Source organism: Dreissena polymorpha, chromosome 2 (assembly GCF_020536995.1).
Source record: "Dreissena polymorpha isolate Duluth1 chromosome 2, UMN_Dpol_1.0, whole genome shotgun sequence".
Lineage (NCBI taxonomy): Eukaryota > Metazoa > Mollusca > Bivalvia > Myida > Dreissenidae > Dreissena > Dreissena polymorpha.
Genome location: NC_068356.1, coordinates 94,501,016 through 94,515,359, shown reverse-complemented (window position 1 = coordinate 94,515,359; position 14,344 = coordinate 94,501,016). Strand labels below are relative to the sequence as shown.

At 35.1% G+C, this 14,344-nt stretch overlaps 1 protein-coding gene and 1 long non-coding RNA gene across 2 annotated transcripts; both read left to right on the top strand.

Annotated features, from left to right (window-relative positions):
- The first annotated feature begins 1,647 nt into the window (after nt 1-1,647).
- LOC127868111 (uncharacterized) lies at nt 1,648-3,310 on the top strand. The gene is made up of 2 exons (XM_052409722.1): nt 1,648-2,096; nt 2,419-3,310. Exons 1-2 carry the CDS (start codon nt 1,789-1,791, stop codon nt 2,471-2,473), a joined length of 363 nt encoding a protein of 120 aa, XP_052265682.1. The 5' UTR covers nt 1,648-1,788; the 3' UTR covers nt 2,474-3,310.
- An 827-nt stretch (nt 3,311-4,137) lies between these two features.
- On the top strand, nt 4,138-7,900 carry LOC127868112 (uncharacterized). The gene is made up of 4 exons (XR_008043888.1): nt 4,138-4,299; nt 4,604-4,767; nt 5,450-5,677; nt 6,630-7,900. It is a non-coding gene; the product is annotated as an uncharacterized LOC127868112 (long non-coding RNA).
- Nucleotides 7,901-14,344: the final 6,444 nt, after the last annotated feature.

The window sequence follows — 14,344 nt, the reverse complement described above, 5'->3', positions numbered from 1 at the left end:
TCTATAATCGTCTGGCATTTAAATGCAATAGTCAGGTAATAAAAAGCAATATTGGTTAGATATTAGTTGCAGGGATCGAACCAACAAAGTCGCGTTTTAGGAAAGATCGAACCAACTAAGTCGCGTTTTAGGGAAATTCGAACCACAAGGTTGCGTTTTAGACATATTACTCATATCCAAAATAAAAGTGAAACATAGTTATCGAACGTTGATCCATTTTTTTCAACGAATTTCTAGCCGAAATATAATTGTGGATTAGTTCTTAATCGCTATAAAAATAAACCAGCCAATGGCTTTAAACCAACAATTGAGCATAATTATAAAGATACATGGACCTTACGATTAGAATTATAAGTTTTAAGCGTTGTACACATGTCTTAATGTAACGGTTTATGAACATTTAGAATAACATTTTCTTGCTTAAAACATGTCAGATCATTGCAAAGTGTTTTATTTAATACAGTTTATTTTGGTAGTTAATTGCCCTTAAAAGCGAATTTGGGCAATTGTTCAAGCCATGAAGTTGTGTAAGAGATTCGAAAATTGTATCTATTGTTAATATGTATACTATACATAGGGATTTTTGAATTGAAGGTCCCTATGGTTTTACTTAGCCATATTTCGTACTTGTAGTAGAACAACAATATTTAAGGGAGCTGTTTTACTAAAACCATCATACGTTTAACTGTTATTCGTATGTTCTTTTTTTTCGTCTTTACGTATTTTGTTTTGTTGTTATTACTGCCTTTAATCCACATATACCTTTTGCAAAACGCTTCATTGTTAGTATTACATAGTTGATTCAAAACTACGTCTTACAATCACAATAAAAAGTTAGGTCACATGTGCACAGCGAAGAAGAATGTTTACATTATCGAAAAATGATATCAATGCACGCATTTGGAAAATTTATCAGTGGAAAGTAGGGTGAAAAACCCATTATCATTTTTCGTAAATTCTGATGACAAAATACGCTTATTAATAATACCGCGTGTTATACATGTTTTATCTTTGCATTATATATTCAGTTAAATGTTTACCTTTATGAATGTGACAACACTGGCATGTACATAAACCTTAAAGCAGGAACAAGTTTTAGAAGTTTATAAACATATTGTTTTTTATTGCATGTCACTGGCGTGGCTAACTAGACCTAACAGAATAAAAAACACAATATATAATATATATGATATATTATGTGAGATCTAATATACATACATACACATAGAAATGTTATGACAAATGTTTGTTTTCTATCGATAGATGCCCGTTTTAAACCGCTATTTCGCTTTTAGAAACAGAAAACAAGGAGTATACATGCGTTTACGATGGGCGTAACCTGTCCCGATGCTGTTTATACTGACATTTAATTGACCGTTATCTATATAAAATGTAAACATTTATTATAAATATATTTTTGTGAAATCAATGTAACAAATGAGAGATTTCATCATGTATGTTTCGTGAACAATTACGTACATTCCCTCTGTAAAGGTGTTAAATTAGGTCATGTATGGGCGTAGTGTTATCTGATTAATTATTCGAACAAACAAGGCCTTACGTTATTTGTTTACATGCAACAATAAGGATCCCATACAATTGATAAATAACAGAAATAGAACCATATCACTGTGTTGGCCACGTTGCAAAAAACTGTTATACATACTCTGTAGCAAAATCTTAATACTACAAACCAGCGAGAAAGGCATACTCTCAAATATTGATAGTATTTGTCCATAACCGATCAAGAGGATGGATGGTATAATCATTAATAAATACGCATAGTTCATGTTCCGGTTGCGAGGGATGGGCCTGTACACGAACGAGATAATGTCCCAACATCTGCCCGGCAGAGGGGATGGTGACCACGAGCAGTTCCTGATTGCCTGCCTGATGAAGGGGGACGAAATACGGCGCAACGAAACCGGCGTTCTGGATAAATATAAAAGTTTTCTTTGTGATCTAAAACGGCCTCAGTTCGGTGGCAGATTCACCCGCCATGGTCGCGTAGTTGTTGTGTTGAACGCAGAAGGGCAGCATACACACGGAGAGGCGAGGTTGCTCGATTTCGACGGAGAACTTCGTCACCTGTTTGGGTAAGCTAGTATTTATTTTATACATTGTTATTGTCACAATATATTTTGATTTTAATATCTTCCTTTTATTTTGATCGTATGATGACCTATTTGGCATTAATGAGTTTATAAAGACTTGTGCTTTATTATTATAACTATTTTAAATTCCCGCACATAGTCACAATTTCTCCATCCGATATTGGTCTGTTCGTTAATTATGGTTCGTTTAAGGTTGTCCATAATGGCTTAATATCGCTTGACTGAAAAGAAGGGACGGAGTTTTTTTTTATAGCGTCTCTCCCCTTCTTGATCTTAACATGTTTATTTTTTATTTTACTGATAGGACTGAGTGTCGACAACGAAGAAAGTTACGATTACCTGGAGGCTATGTCAAATGACTTTGTCAAAGAATTCGGGTATAACGAGCAAGCGTACCTCATGATGTTCAGCCACTACGTGCCTTGTACCCTTGCATCTCATCAGTGCGCCTCTCTGATAGGTCAATACGCCGCGAAAAGGGAGCATAGGGTCGTCGTTGGTTACAAAGATATTTTTGAAGACGATCAAGAAGCCAGTGACGAAAGAAAATCTAAAAAAGTGATGAAGAAAAAGGGAGCGTTGGTTATCTTTCCCGAAACTCTTGGCACAATAGCAAGAAAGCTTGGATTTGGGTTTAACAATTAAGAACCACGGAAAACACTGCACTTGTTACATGATCCGAACATTGGCATAGACATCGGCTTAAGTCTGTAGTTAGATAGAAGTTGGATAGAACGTTGAACTTGTTGTCGTTTAGGTCTGTAGTTAGACAGAGATGGGCTATACTTTTAAACCTGTTCTCTTTTCTGAAACCTTTGCCACAACATTGGCTTATAGATAATGTGAAGATGCAATGTGCTCAGTAAGGCGATCGCAAAAATGCATTTCATTGGTTCATGAGTTGTCGCCAAGACCCGTCATCATGATTTGTTGTTGGGTTTACCTTTCCTTATTGTTGTTGCTATTCAAAATATTTGATCTTAGTAAGATAGCTGCCAGTTAATGGCATCAGAAAAATAAAATTACGTTTCTGTGGTGAAATATAAACCACTTAGTAATGTAATAATTTCTATTATTAAGTATTACTCTTTTAAGTGTGATGCTCTGACGTAAATGTTTAAATACACTCATGTGTGTTTTTGATAAATCCTTGAACATGAGGACTGGCATGCCAATAAATCGGATTCAACCACAAATTATGTGTATTTCACAGTGACCTGTTTTCTATATTAATAGGCCATTTTATATCCGAAATCTATTAAAATATAGATATTGATCCTAAAGCTAAGAACCCAACTTGTCGATATCTATATTAACGATTGGCGGTCAGTAACTTGAAGACTCAGCGTCTTTCGTTGTGTGTTTAGAGGAATAAAACTTAAGTTTACAAAATAAGCAATCATAAGATAGTTGGATAATCTAAAATACAATAATGCATTGGCCAAATTACAGTTATCATCCCACAAATTAAACTTTAAGGTCGGTCGTCACAATAATTCGCCAAGAGAGGATATACAATGTAACCTCTGCAATCTTAATGATATTGAATATATTGATATTTTCCCTTTGGTTCTTAAGTGTCCGATATAATTATATCCATATTTGACGAGAGTATATTCCAAGATATCACAATACACTTACGAGTGTGATTAAACATAAACGGTGGATGCAAAACAACTTTAAAGAAGCTGGCGACATACTATCATAAGGCTTCCTAATTAAGAGACACATTAATGTATACAGTTTCAATGATTAATTCGGTCGATTATATAGTACTCCACGTACCCTTGTCTTGAAGTAATTGAATGTGCATTGTCTTAGGTATGTTTATGTTATTTGTTGTTGTCTTTAATTAAAAGTTATATTATTGAAGGTATTGTATAATTGTTGCTAAGGAAGTTTTCTTTCCTTTATTGTCTAAATCATACGATATAATTTAATTTCATATGAGCAAATATATCCAAAAAAGATATATGGAGATATAATATATTTAGACCTTTTAGTTTTCAAATAATATGACTGTATTTAATATTCACTAAGGAACCATATCCATATAGATCAACTATAGTTTCGTTTTCCTATAGGTGGTCAACAATCGGATGATAATAAAACAATACTTACCAATAATTAAGTCTAACACGGATGAAAGCAGGGATTTCAAAAGACGCAGAATCCTTTATTGAAGGTATAAAATTGGACGTCATAAAGCTGTTACGTTATTAGCATTTCGAAATCTTATATTTCTAATGTTAAACGAATGAAAATAACACATAACCGCCAAGTTGGATTTATGCGAATATGTGCCATATCTTCACATGTTCGAAAAAAAATCAAATCTTTCCAGATATTAATAAAGGACATAAGAAAACATAACACTGATAGTGTTTGTTTTAAAAATCCGATCCGTTCAGTATTTATAATCACAACGACTTGTTTTGTGTATGCGAACAAAATACTATTTCTGATGTTGATTCTCTATTCTTGAGCAGGTGCACGCTGTAGTGGTTATCAAATGGCTGACACCTTTTGTTACAAGTACAATGACACAAGTCGCTCAACGTGGAGCGAGGCCGATGCGAGGTGTGAGCGTTTCTTATCAAATTGGAAAGCTTGACTAAGTTGCGTGTTGTTAGGTCGATCATACAAACCAAAGGTAAACATAGGTTTTAATATAAAAATTTTAACAATAAAGCAATGTAAACAGGATCACTTCAATATTATCTCTGCCATATTTAATACAAGCTCACTTTAATTCAGAAATGATTTTCACTATGAACAAACAAACACACCCATGTTAAGTTGGAGTTGCCTTCTTATAGGATCCTGATTATGACTAATGTGAAAATCTCCCAAAAGTAGCATGAAACTTTATCAGAATATGTGTTTGGACCGATTTATTTATATTATTTTTTATGTGTTTAATTAGGCGGATCTAAAACTAAGTCACCAAGTCAATATAATTCAAAAGCTCGGTGACATTCTTAGAAAAATATTGAAGCACATAAAAACATTTCGAAACCAGGTCGCATGTGGTAAAAACTGCACGAACTGATGAAACGATTGAGGCTTACACAGCGTTTTGTCTTAGCCATACAAATAATCTATAAATAGCCTTCTGATTCTATTGTTTACAATACATTTTTATTCATTTTTAAGCAACACTGATAGATGCATTGTTTTCGCAAAAATTATCTTTGTACGCATATTTGCTGTTGTTCTTTGAGACAAATAACATCTTAAATGCATTTAAATTGCTTTGAATATACTTATCATCAAATACATTTGTATGGACTTCATAATGTAATATTTTTCAAAATTATACAATGCCCGTGTAGAGACGGGACGAAATTCCGCGAATCTATCCATCGATGTCTGGGTCGGTGCTCGCAACTACTCGAATGATTTTGTGTGGAAAGATGCCACTGGTGTGTCAAGCGATCTTTGGAATGAAGGTGAACCAAGCCACTGTGATGATTGCCGAGTAGATTGTGTCCAAATGACGGAGGGTTACTGCTGCCTGAATAACTACCGGTGTGATTTCAAACAAGCCTTCGTATGCCAAGGTTACATTTTGTTAATTGTCAGATAGTTAAGAATACTCATTAGTTCCGCTGACTTGTTCTTTTATAACAGAACACGACATGTATAGACATAAAAGAGTAAATATAGGATCACCGCCTTCAAACGTCAATGGAAGCATTGGGTGTTAGAACCGGTTGTGGACTAGCTTAGCCTCACACTTCCTTTATTAATTTAATATACGCGCTTCCGTAACGATTGTAATCAAATGTACGCATACACTGTACAAACAAAAAAGGAAACCAAAACGTGACGCTCGAATCAAATATTAAACACTTAAGTGTTTAAGTGTCGTACGTATCGGAAATTTGTAAAGATTAGGGCAATTGGGTTTAAGGTAATTAGTATACAACAACAAGTTTATACAACGTATTTCAATACGTCACAGGATGATCTGAACGATTTGATTGCAGTAAAAGCCTATTGCGTATTATTGCAAGTGATTTGAACTGTTTTTGTAAGTGAACACCAAGTTTTCGCCGTCACCAACACGTTTAACTTGTTATCTGTAAAAACGTGCGAATTAAAATCAGTGTTGACCTCCGCTGATAATAACTGCAAAACGTATTGTATAGTTACGATGTATCATTAATATGAAATTGTTTATCCTTCGTCATAACACACGTTTATGGTTTAACATTATAAATAAATCGTATGTTAAAAAATGTTTCATTTCCAGCAATATGCAGCTCAACATATATTTATTATGTCGAATGTAGTTAATGTATGCATTGTTTAAGTGACCCTTTTTTCGAAAAACAAAAATGCATTTCTTATGATTTAATCTTAATATGATGTAATTAGATTATATAAAATGGATATGATCTTTAAATATGTGTAACTATTCGTTTCGTGTGTGATTTGGCTTAAATATTATACCAGTTTTCTTTCGTGCTGGTGTAGATTAAGTTTCACTTTGCTTATATTTGCATAAAGGTCCAAAACTCAATAAAACTGAAGCGTCATACCTCATAATCATTGCGTTAGCGTCCGCATTGTCTGTGGTTGGACTTCTGGCGGTCATCTTAGTTATTTACATTTGCCTGATTCAAAAGAAACGTCGGTAAGTGAATTTTATATTTCAAATGTAATGCAACGTTGCGATTCTAAGCGTATGATATCATTATATAAACAGTAAATATATATAGATGTTCTCCCTATAGCGTGATCTATATATTTACAACATTGGTCGTCATCGTTTCAAGACATAATAGAAATATGTGAATTAAAAAATACATATTTTGAAGATCGTCTGCTGAAAGATCACAACCCGCTATAAAGCCACCTGACCAATGCTCTGCACGCGCTTCTAACGAAGACCATCAGTACGATTGCGTCGCCACTACAGACGGAACAAACACATTGTTAATACTAACGGAATGGTTTCACCATATATCTATTTTAATTTATATCTTTTAAATATGAATAACTTACACATTGAGTCCCTAATAACAGATTTTAGTTTAAACTTATTATTGGTGGCTGTTTTAATTTGCATATGTAAACGTATATAACGTAAAACGTGTCTTTGGGGGAAATCTAAAGAACGCTCCCACGGTGGGGATCGCATCCGTGACCTCCCGGTCGCTAGGCGGACACCAAATCCATTACACCATGGCGACCTTTCTCATCCTTGGTACAAAAGGTTTCACAAATATTTGGTGCTCAAGAAGAGCATATTACTGTTAAGAGTCTTCCTTCTTTTGTCTTAGGTCGCACTTAAACATGCATTCAAGTACTAGACATGAATATGCATTTCTCAATGTGTTATTCATGGGATCGAATATTGTTGGCTGATAACACTTATTAATCTAATAGGGGAGATCATTTTCTTATCGATGATTCTGTTTGCATCTGAATATATTAAAGTTAATTGTTGTACACGTTTGATTTTGTAGACGGCGGCTACCTACAGGTGACGTCGGGTTCTCATACTGCAACATTTAAGTGCTAAGATGTGTAATAGAACAGCGGAGCATTGAATCAGACAACATTATGCCACGGAGTTTGCTACCCAAACTGTCAGGACATTTGGGTAGTTGCATTATTGTTAGTGGTGGTATAAGAAATAGTTACCTTAAACAACTGGAACATATTAAAATGAAGATGTGTTTTAAAATCAATAAATAGCAATAACAGCACCTTAACCAGTTTCCATTAGGTAGACCTCGTATTGAAATACATTAAGATGAATATGTAGGTATAAATAAAACAATTAAATACGTTTTGTTTTCCGTTAACATTGATATTGAATTAAAATCAAATGGGATAAAAAGGCTATCTGGATAAGTTGTTTGAATAATAGCATAGAAATGGCCCGTCTTTTTTAGTTCTACTCGTTCCTCATTAAGAATCGTGTTTTGTTGCCTTGAGGCATAGGAGTTTTATTAAAACGTTACTTCATATTTACAAACCTTACTGGTTGTATACCGGTAATCATGGTTTAACACAGTATTTGTGCACGTTATTTTCAATATGAGGTTAACGTTGCTGTTTTTTTCTAGACGCGTTAAAGGTATATCTAATTCATATTCCAAACGTTGAATAGACAACTTTGTCAATAGGAAATACCTAAAAGACGTGACTGTAAACGTGTGTATATTTTTATGTCATTTCTAAGTGGATTGATACAAATATTTACATTATTTAAAAAAGAGCATGGAAAACGTGTAATAATTTAAGAAATGCTTTGAATGCATAAAACAAATTGTGTAAACGAGCTCGAGAATGACAAACAAGCGTACCTTATGATGTTCAGCCACTAAGTTCATGGTACCTTTGAATCTGACCAATATGCCTCTCTGATTCGTCAATATGCTGATCAAAGCGAGCATAAGGTTGTCGTGGGCTACAAGGATGTTTATGAAGACGACTTTGAAGCCAGTGACGCGAACCATAGCTGCAATAGAAGACAACGGCGCACTTGTTATCTATCCAGAAACTCTTGCAAATTTTGCCAGATAATATGGTTATCGATTTTACAATGGAAAAGTTGTGCTGCACTTTCAAACACCTCGGAACCCTTGAACACAATTAATGGCAAGGTATTGAAACAATTGTTGTGATGAAAATGAGAACGTGATGTCTTGAAAACAATACAATTTGCCAACTGATAATATGGAGTGACTTTTGGTAATAATATAACGAAGTGAGACTCCAGCTGCTGGAGCAGTATTGCATTCTCATTTTATACAATTCGTTGGTCCTTTATTTAAGGCATGTGACCAATTGCCGAAACAGTACGAAACAGCACAATACGAAACAACATACAAACATAGAAGAATAAAGCTGGGGTCACCGCCTTGGAACAGGCAATGCAAAGATCAGTACAGAGTACATAATCTACAAAGTAATGTGATTGAATACAATAAATCAGTGGCCAGTTTGTTTATGTAATGTTTATAACAGAAATAATACAAATACTGATTCAAGAACAGTGTACAGACTACGTAACATACACTTGGAGAATGATGTACATGTCTTACACTGTAACAGATTGTCTTATATATAGTGCATATTCTATATAGTTTGCAACATTTTAAGAACATATGCGTTCACAGATCCCGTTAAAGAATTGAATTTATATACAGAAGGTCTAAAATTTTCTATGGAGAAATCTCCTCCTTCATGTAGTGTAACATGGACACATGTATATACAATCGTACACGACTTTAAGATCCATAGAATCAAATGCCCGATCATTTCAATAAAAAGGATATTTTTTATCCAAATGGTTAACACGAATAACTTATAAAATATCATATGTATACAATGTTGACTGTAAACGAGAGCGTTTGTTTCTATGAATCGTAAGTAAACCCTTTCCTTATGTTAGATGTTGATTTTCAAGACAATGCAGAAGTACCCAATCCAATGTGTTCGAAATCATGTCAAAATCATAGGGGTGTCACATGGATGATTGTAATGAATACCAAAGTTCTAGGCTTCTGTGGCGTCAATTGCGATGATAAATACTCGGAAACCATAACATTAGACCTGAATAATCTAACTAACAAGGTTCACAGAAAACATAACGAAACAAAGCCGTCCATTCCGTCGATCCTGAGCTATAGGTGCATGCAAGCATATACGTGTCATAGTCAATTTATGAAAGAAGGGGATTCTGCGTGATGACAGTGCGACTCAGTCTTTGCTGTGAGATGGGACATTACTACCGTCAGTTGTAGTTTCTACGTCTAACAGGGTAGATACGCATTAATAAGGAGTATACAATTAAGCTTAAGAATTAAAGTGTTTGAATGCTGAGGATTGTGTGTTTGTGAAGTTGTGGCTTCGTTACGTGATATGCCAAGTGTTTAATCTGTTATGTGAAATGAAAATACTTCATGGGGAACTAAAACATAATACTATGATTTACCATACGTGTATGTACAATACAAGGCCGAACGTGGAGTAAACGCTTTTGTTTGAATAAAAAAAATGTATATACCCGACATGCAGCCAGGTCATGTGAAAGTTTGAAAAGAATGTGTTTACTGTTGCATTCAACCGTGACCCTGAGCTTTGAACAGTTAAGAGTTAAGAACAATGCCATATTCGTTTCTCCTGAGTGATCAGAAACAAATTCCGATGATCTAGGGTAAAAGCGTTCTCTTGTTGTTATGCTAACAATAATTTTATGTTGATAGCCCTTGCGACTTTGGCATTTTCACCTTGTGACTTAAAATAATCGTCTTTCATTTCTGAAAAGAAACAAGCATACCATTTTAGATGATCAGATGTCAACGCGGGTTCTAGATATCTATCGGAAGAAATCATGATATACGTACAAGTGATCTTAGCCTATGACCTGGTGACGTCTAAATCAAAACTCTTCCTTTCCATTCTTGTAACGGCAAGTGTAGTGTGTATTGTTGTGCAGCTCACTATTACTCCCGATTTTAATAAGCATCTATAGTTTAGATCATGTTTCGAATTTTCATTGCGACCATTTTATCATTATCGCGTTAAGTGTAGTATCTTGTCACAAACCATTGTGAATGGAGAGTAATTTGCACATTTAATTATTGCGTTGCAGCAGATCCTTGCAGCCATAAGCCATGCTCGAATGGCGGCACATGTGTACACGCCTCTACTTCTCCTTTCTATAAATGTAACTGCCCTGCTGGAATAACTGGAGACGATTGTGAAAGTAAGTTAGACTTTGTTTACACATTAAACAAACTTTCCTAACCAGGTTTGAATCAACCACTTTCTATATTGTACGTGGGGTTAAACTGTATGGCAACAAAAGTGTATTGAAAATCATACACTCAGATCATTAAATACGCGAGCAAAAGTTGATTACACCAAGGCAGTAGTTGTGAAAAAGTACCCGTGTCCTTCTCTTTGACCCATAAACGTATATTTATAACAGCAAATAATATGATTGATGCACAAGAAATAGTTCCATTCAACGCTGGCAGTTATAGACAACCACTTCTCGATTCCTATAATCGGGTCATATCTTTTAATATACACAGGAAAATCATATACATGCACTTTAATTTAACAGCATAAATATACACCCATGTATAAATAGTATATTTAAAACCAATACAGATTATTAAGATATAAATAAAGATCTGCAAGAAAGAGGAACAATTAAACATTTATAAAATTCAAAGCCCGCGGATGCATTACGTGAGGACATACTCCCGACACTTTCATAAACGTCAAATTTTAGTTATACATACACTTGCCAGCCATGTACCTTTCACTGAGAGAATAGAATGTGTGTTGTGATCTTGCGCTCTGTGCTAAACCGGATTTATCAGAGAGACCGAACCAAACCACCAAACACACATTAGCCGAGAGAGGGTACTGAACGCGTGTCGCCTAGGTAAAAAGCGTGTGTACCAGCCAAGTTAACCGGACAGCTTATACAACAGTTTTCGTATTTTAGCTATGCATGTTTATATTCTTAATTGTTTAAATATCTGCAATAAAAGCTATTACTCACATTAATCGTAATTGTAACTTGAATCAGTATGTCAAAATCGACGCAGGAGTTAATAGATAAACTTAAATGTAAAACATCAATTGCATACACATATTATATTTGGAATAATAAAAATTTGACACCACAAGAGGTTGCAGCCATCATTAGTAACTTTTTCAATGTCGTCTGCCCAATGAAAGTTTCAACCTTAGAAAACAAATATTTGCTTGAAAAAGATTTGAATTCTTGCATTTGGGGATGAATGTTTAATTGATTTCTGAATTCAAAATCTCAGCGTTCAGTGTTAGCATTTGGAAATGTCTTTTAAAATGCTTTGTCGTACGTAAAAGCTCGAATGCAAATGCTTCTACTAGGAATCGTAATTTTATTTATTATCTTGATGTAAAATCTAACTATGCGTGTTTTATTAAGGAATCTATTTTTACTAACATGATATTAAATCTCATTATAATTAATGTAACATTTAGGAATTTATTTTCACTTGCGTCGCCTGAGTAAAAATGTCAAATGATACTTTTTACATTAAAAATTTATATATATATTCATGTATTGCTTTTAAATACTTTGTACTGCAACGATAATTAGTACAAGGAATTTCTAGACCAAAAGAACGCAAATCGAGATTGTGCAGGGAGCTGGCAGACAACACAAAGTGATGACCTCATCGGTTCCAATCACAAACCAGGTACAAATATCACAAGATCGCGCCTCGTCATTCCGAAATACTCCATTACGACCAGACCTCGTGCAGAGCCACTCACCAGTCAGCGGCGAGAGATGACGTCACTGTTTACCAGAAAACAACCGTTGCCGTAGCAGCAGCAGCAACAACAACAACAAAATATTGCACTATCGACATATTAAACTGTTCCTTTACGACCGGACATTTTGCTACAGACTTTCTCTAGTAAACAAAGGCCGTCCGAAAATGCAATGGAATAATTTGGGGCAAACGAGCACCCTTGGCTTACACCAACTGAAGAGACTTGTGACCGTCACTCAGGATAATATGTTGAATTTGAACGTCAGTTTGAACGGCGATGAAAAAGTCAACAACACACGCTACTTTATAAACGGGTTTAGATTGAGAAACATCAAGCTAAGACATTCTACCCCAGAGGCCGATATTCGGTTACACAAGTTTGGTGATAAAACAAAAATCAACAGTTTTAGAAAGAATTGCAATGCCAATTCACATCATCAGATATCAATACAGATTTTGCAAAGAATAACGGCATTGAGATAAAACCCTCTCTATCCGAGCATTACATTCCAATCGCTGAGAGTAACTCAAATTATGCTCAGAGTACCCATACTGCAACTGGCACACGCGATCTGATGAGGTCAGATGTATCTGCGCTTCATACGCAGTCTTTAACGACTGGCAATGCCGCTGTCAACACCATAGCTTTTGAAACGATACCGGATGTTAGTACCTGCATTGCTAACAGTGAAGTATCGAAGATCTCCGCACAGCCCGAGTCCCAACCAACGGCTTTTGCTAAATCGTCCATGTCTATTATGGGTTACACTTTCCGCTTGGCGGTACCCTTGTTAACCGTATTTTTTTGACAGAGTACTACGAAACGAAACGCAATTCCTGAACCTAATATTTAATAACATTGGAAATCAACGAATTTAAGTGGCAAACTAATTTTGCATAACAACACGTCGTATTGGCGAATATTAATTTACGTACACTACCGAATTGTTTTCTAATATACTTATGTAATAGAGTAAACCACAGTGTTATGCCTAATAAATAATCTATTGTGGTCAAATTATGTCAAACGAACTTTGTACGCGATGACACTTTTACGGTACAGATCAAAATGACTTTTATCTAGAATCACGGAATGTGATACCAATCAAGTGTGGCGTGTCAAAAGTTTAGCATAGATGTCAGCTTGCATAGATTGCTTCGTCCGTTTAGTTCACTGTTAAGTTCAACACCGTTATTGAAAACCACAACATAAAGAACACATTTTCCGAATATGCTGTATAAATGCACATGTTGCAATTAGTAAGGTACATTCATTTCTAATGTATAATATTTGCTTCAAATTTTGAGGAACACTCGTAATCTCGCAAAATTGCTTTATAAACCTTATGTCCTGAAACTGCTATTTTACCAAATATTATTTCTAAACGTTACTTTATTTTTCTGAGATTAAATCTTAAAAACCAGCGTAATCGAAAGAAAGTCATTTGTTTTTAGCGCACTTTCTGCACTATGCAAAGTAATTAGCACGTATTTGTAGAAGTACTTGTACCATATCGGCCGTTCGGCATAATTACATTTGGTTTACGGTTTATAAGCACACTACCTTTTACTCAGCAAGGCTTTCACCACTATGAACAAATGAACAAAGCAAAAAAAATGTATTTTTTTAATTTTTATTGAAGTTTCAAATGCTGAGATGCCTGTCCACGATCCCACGACCTATTTTACCGTGAATACAACTGCAAATCTGACGACCGCGAAACCACTGCCAACCACCAATGAAGAAAACGCTGCCCCACACACCACAAATGAGGTAGAACCATCGTTAGTGAAAGACATAGCGAGGACGTTAGTCGATGCACTCATGAACGCAAATAACCTTGGTTTATCAGTGTCTACCAAAAGAGAAAGTGCAAGCAACAATGCATTACTTAATACGAAATCTGACATTTTGGTAAAAGTCGG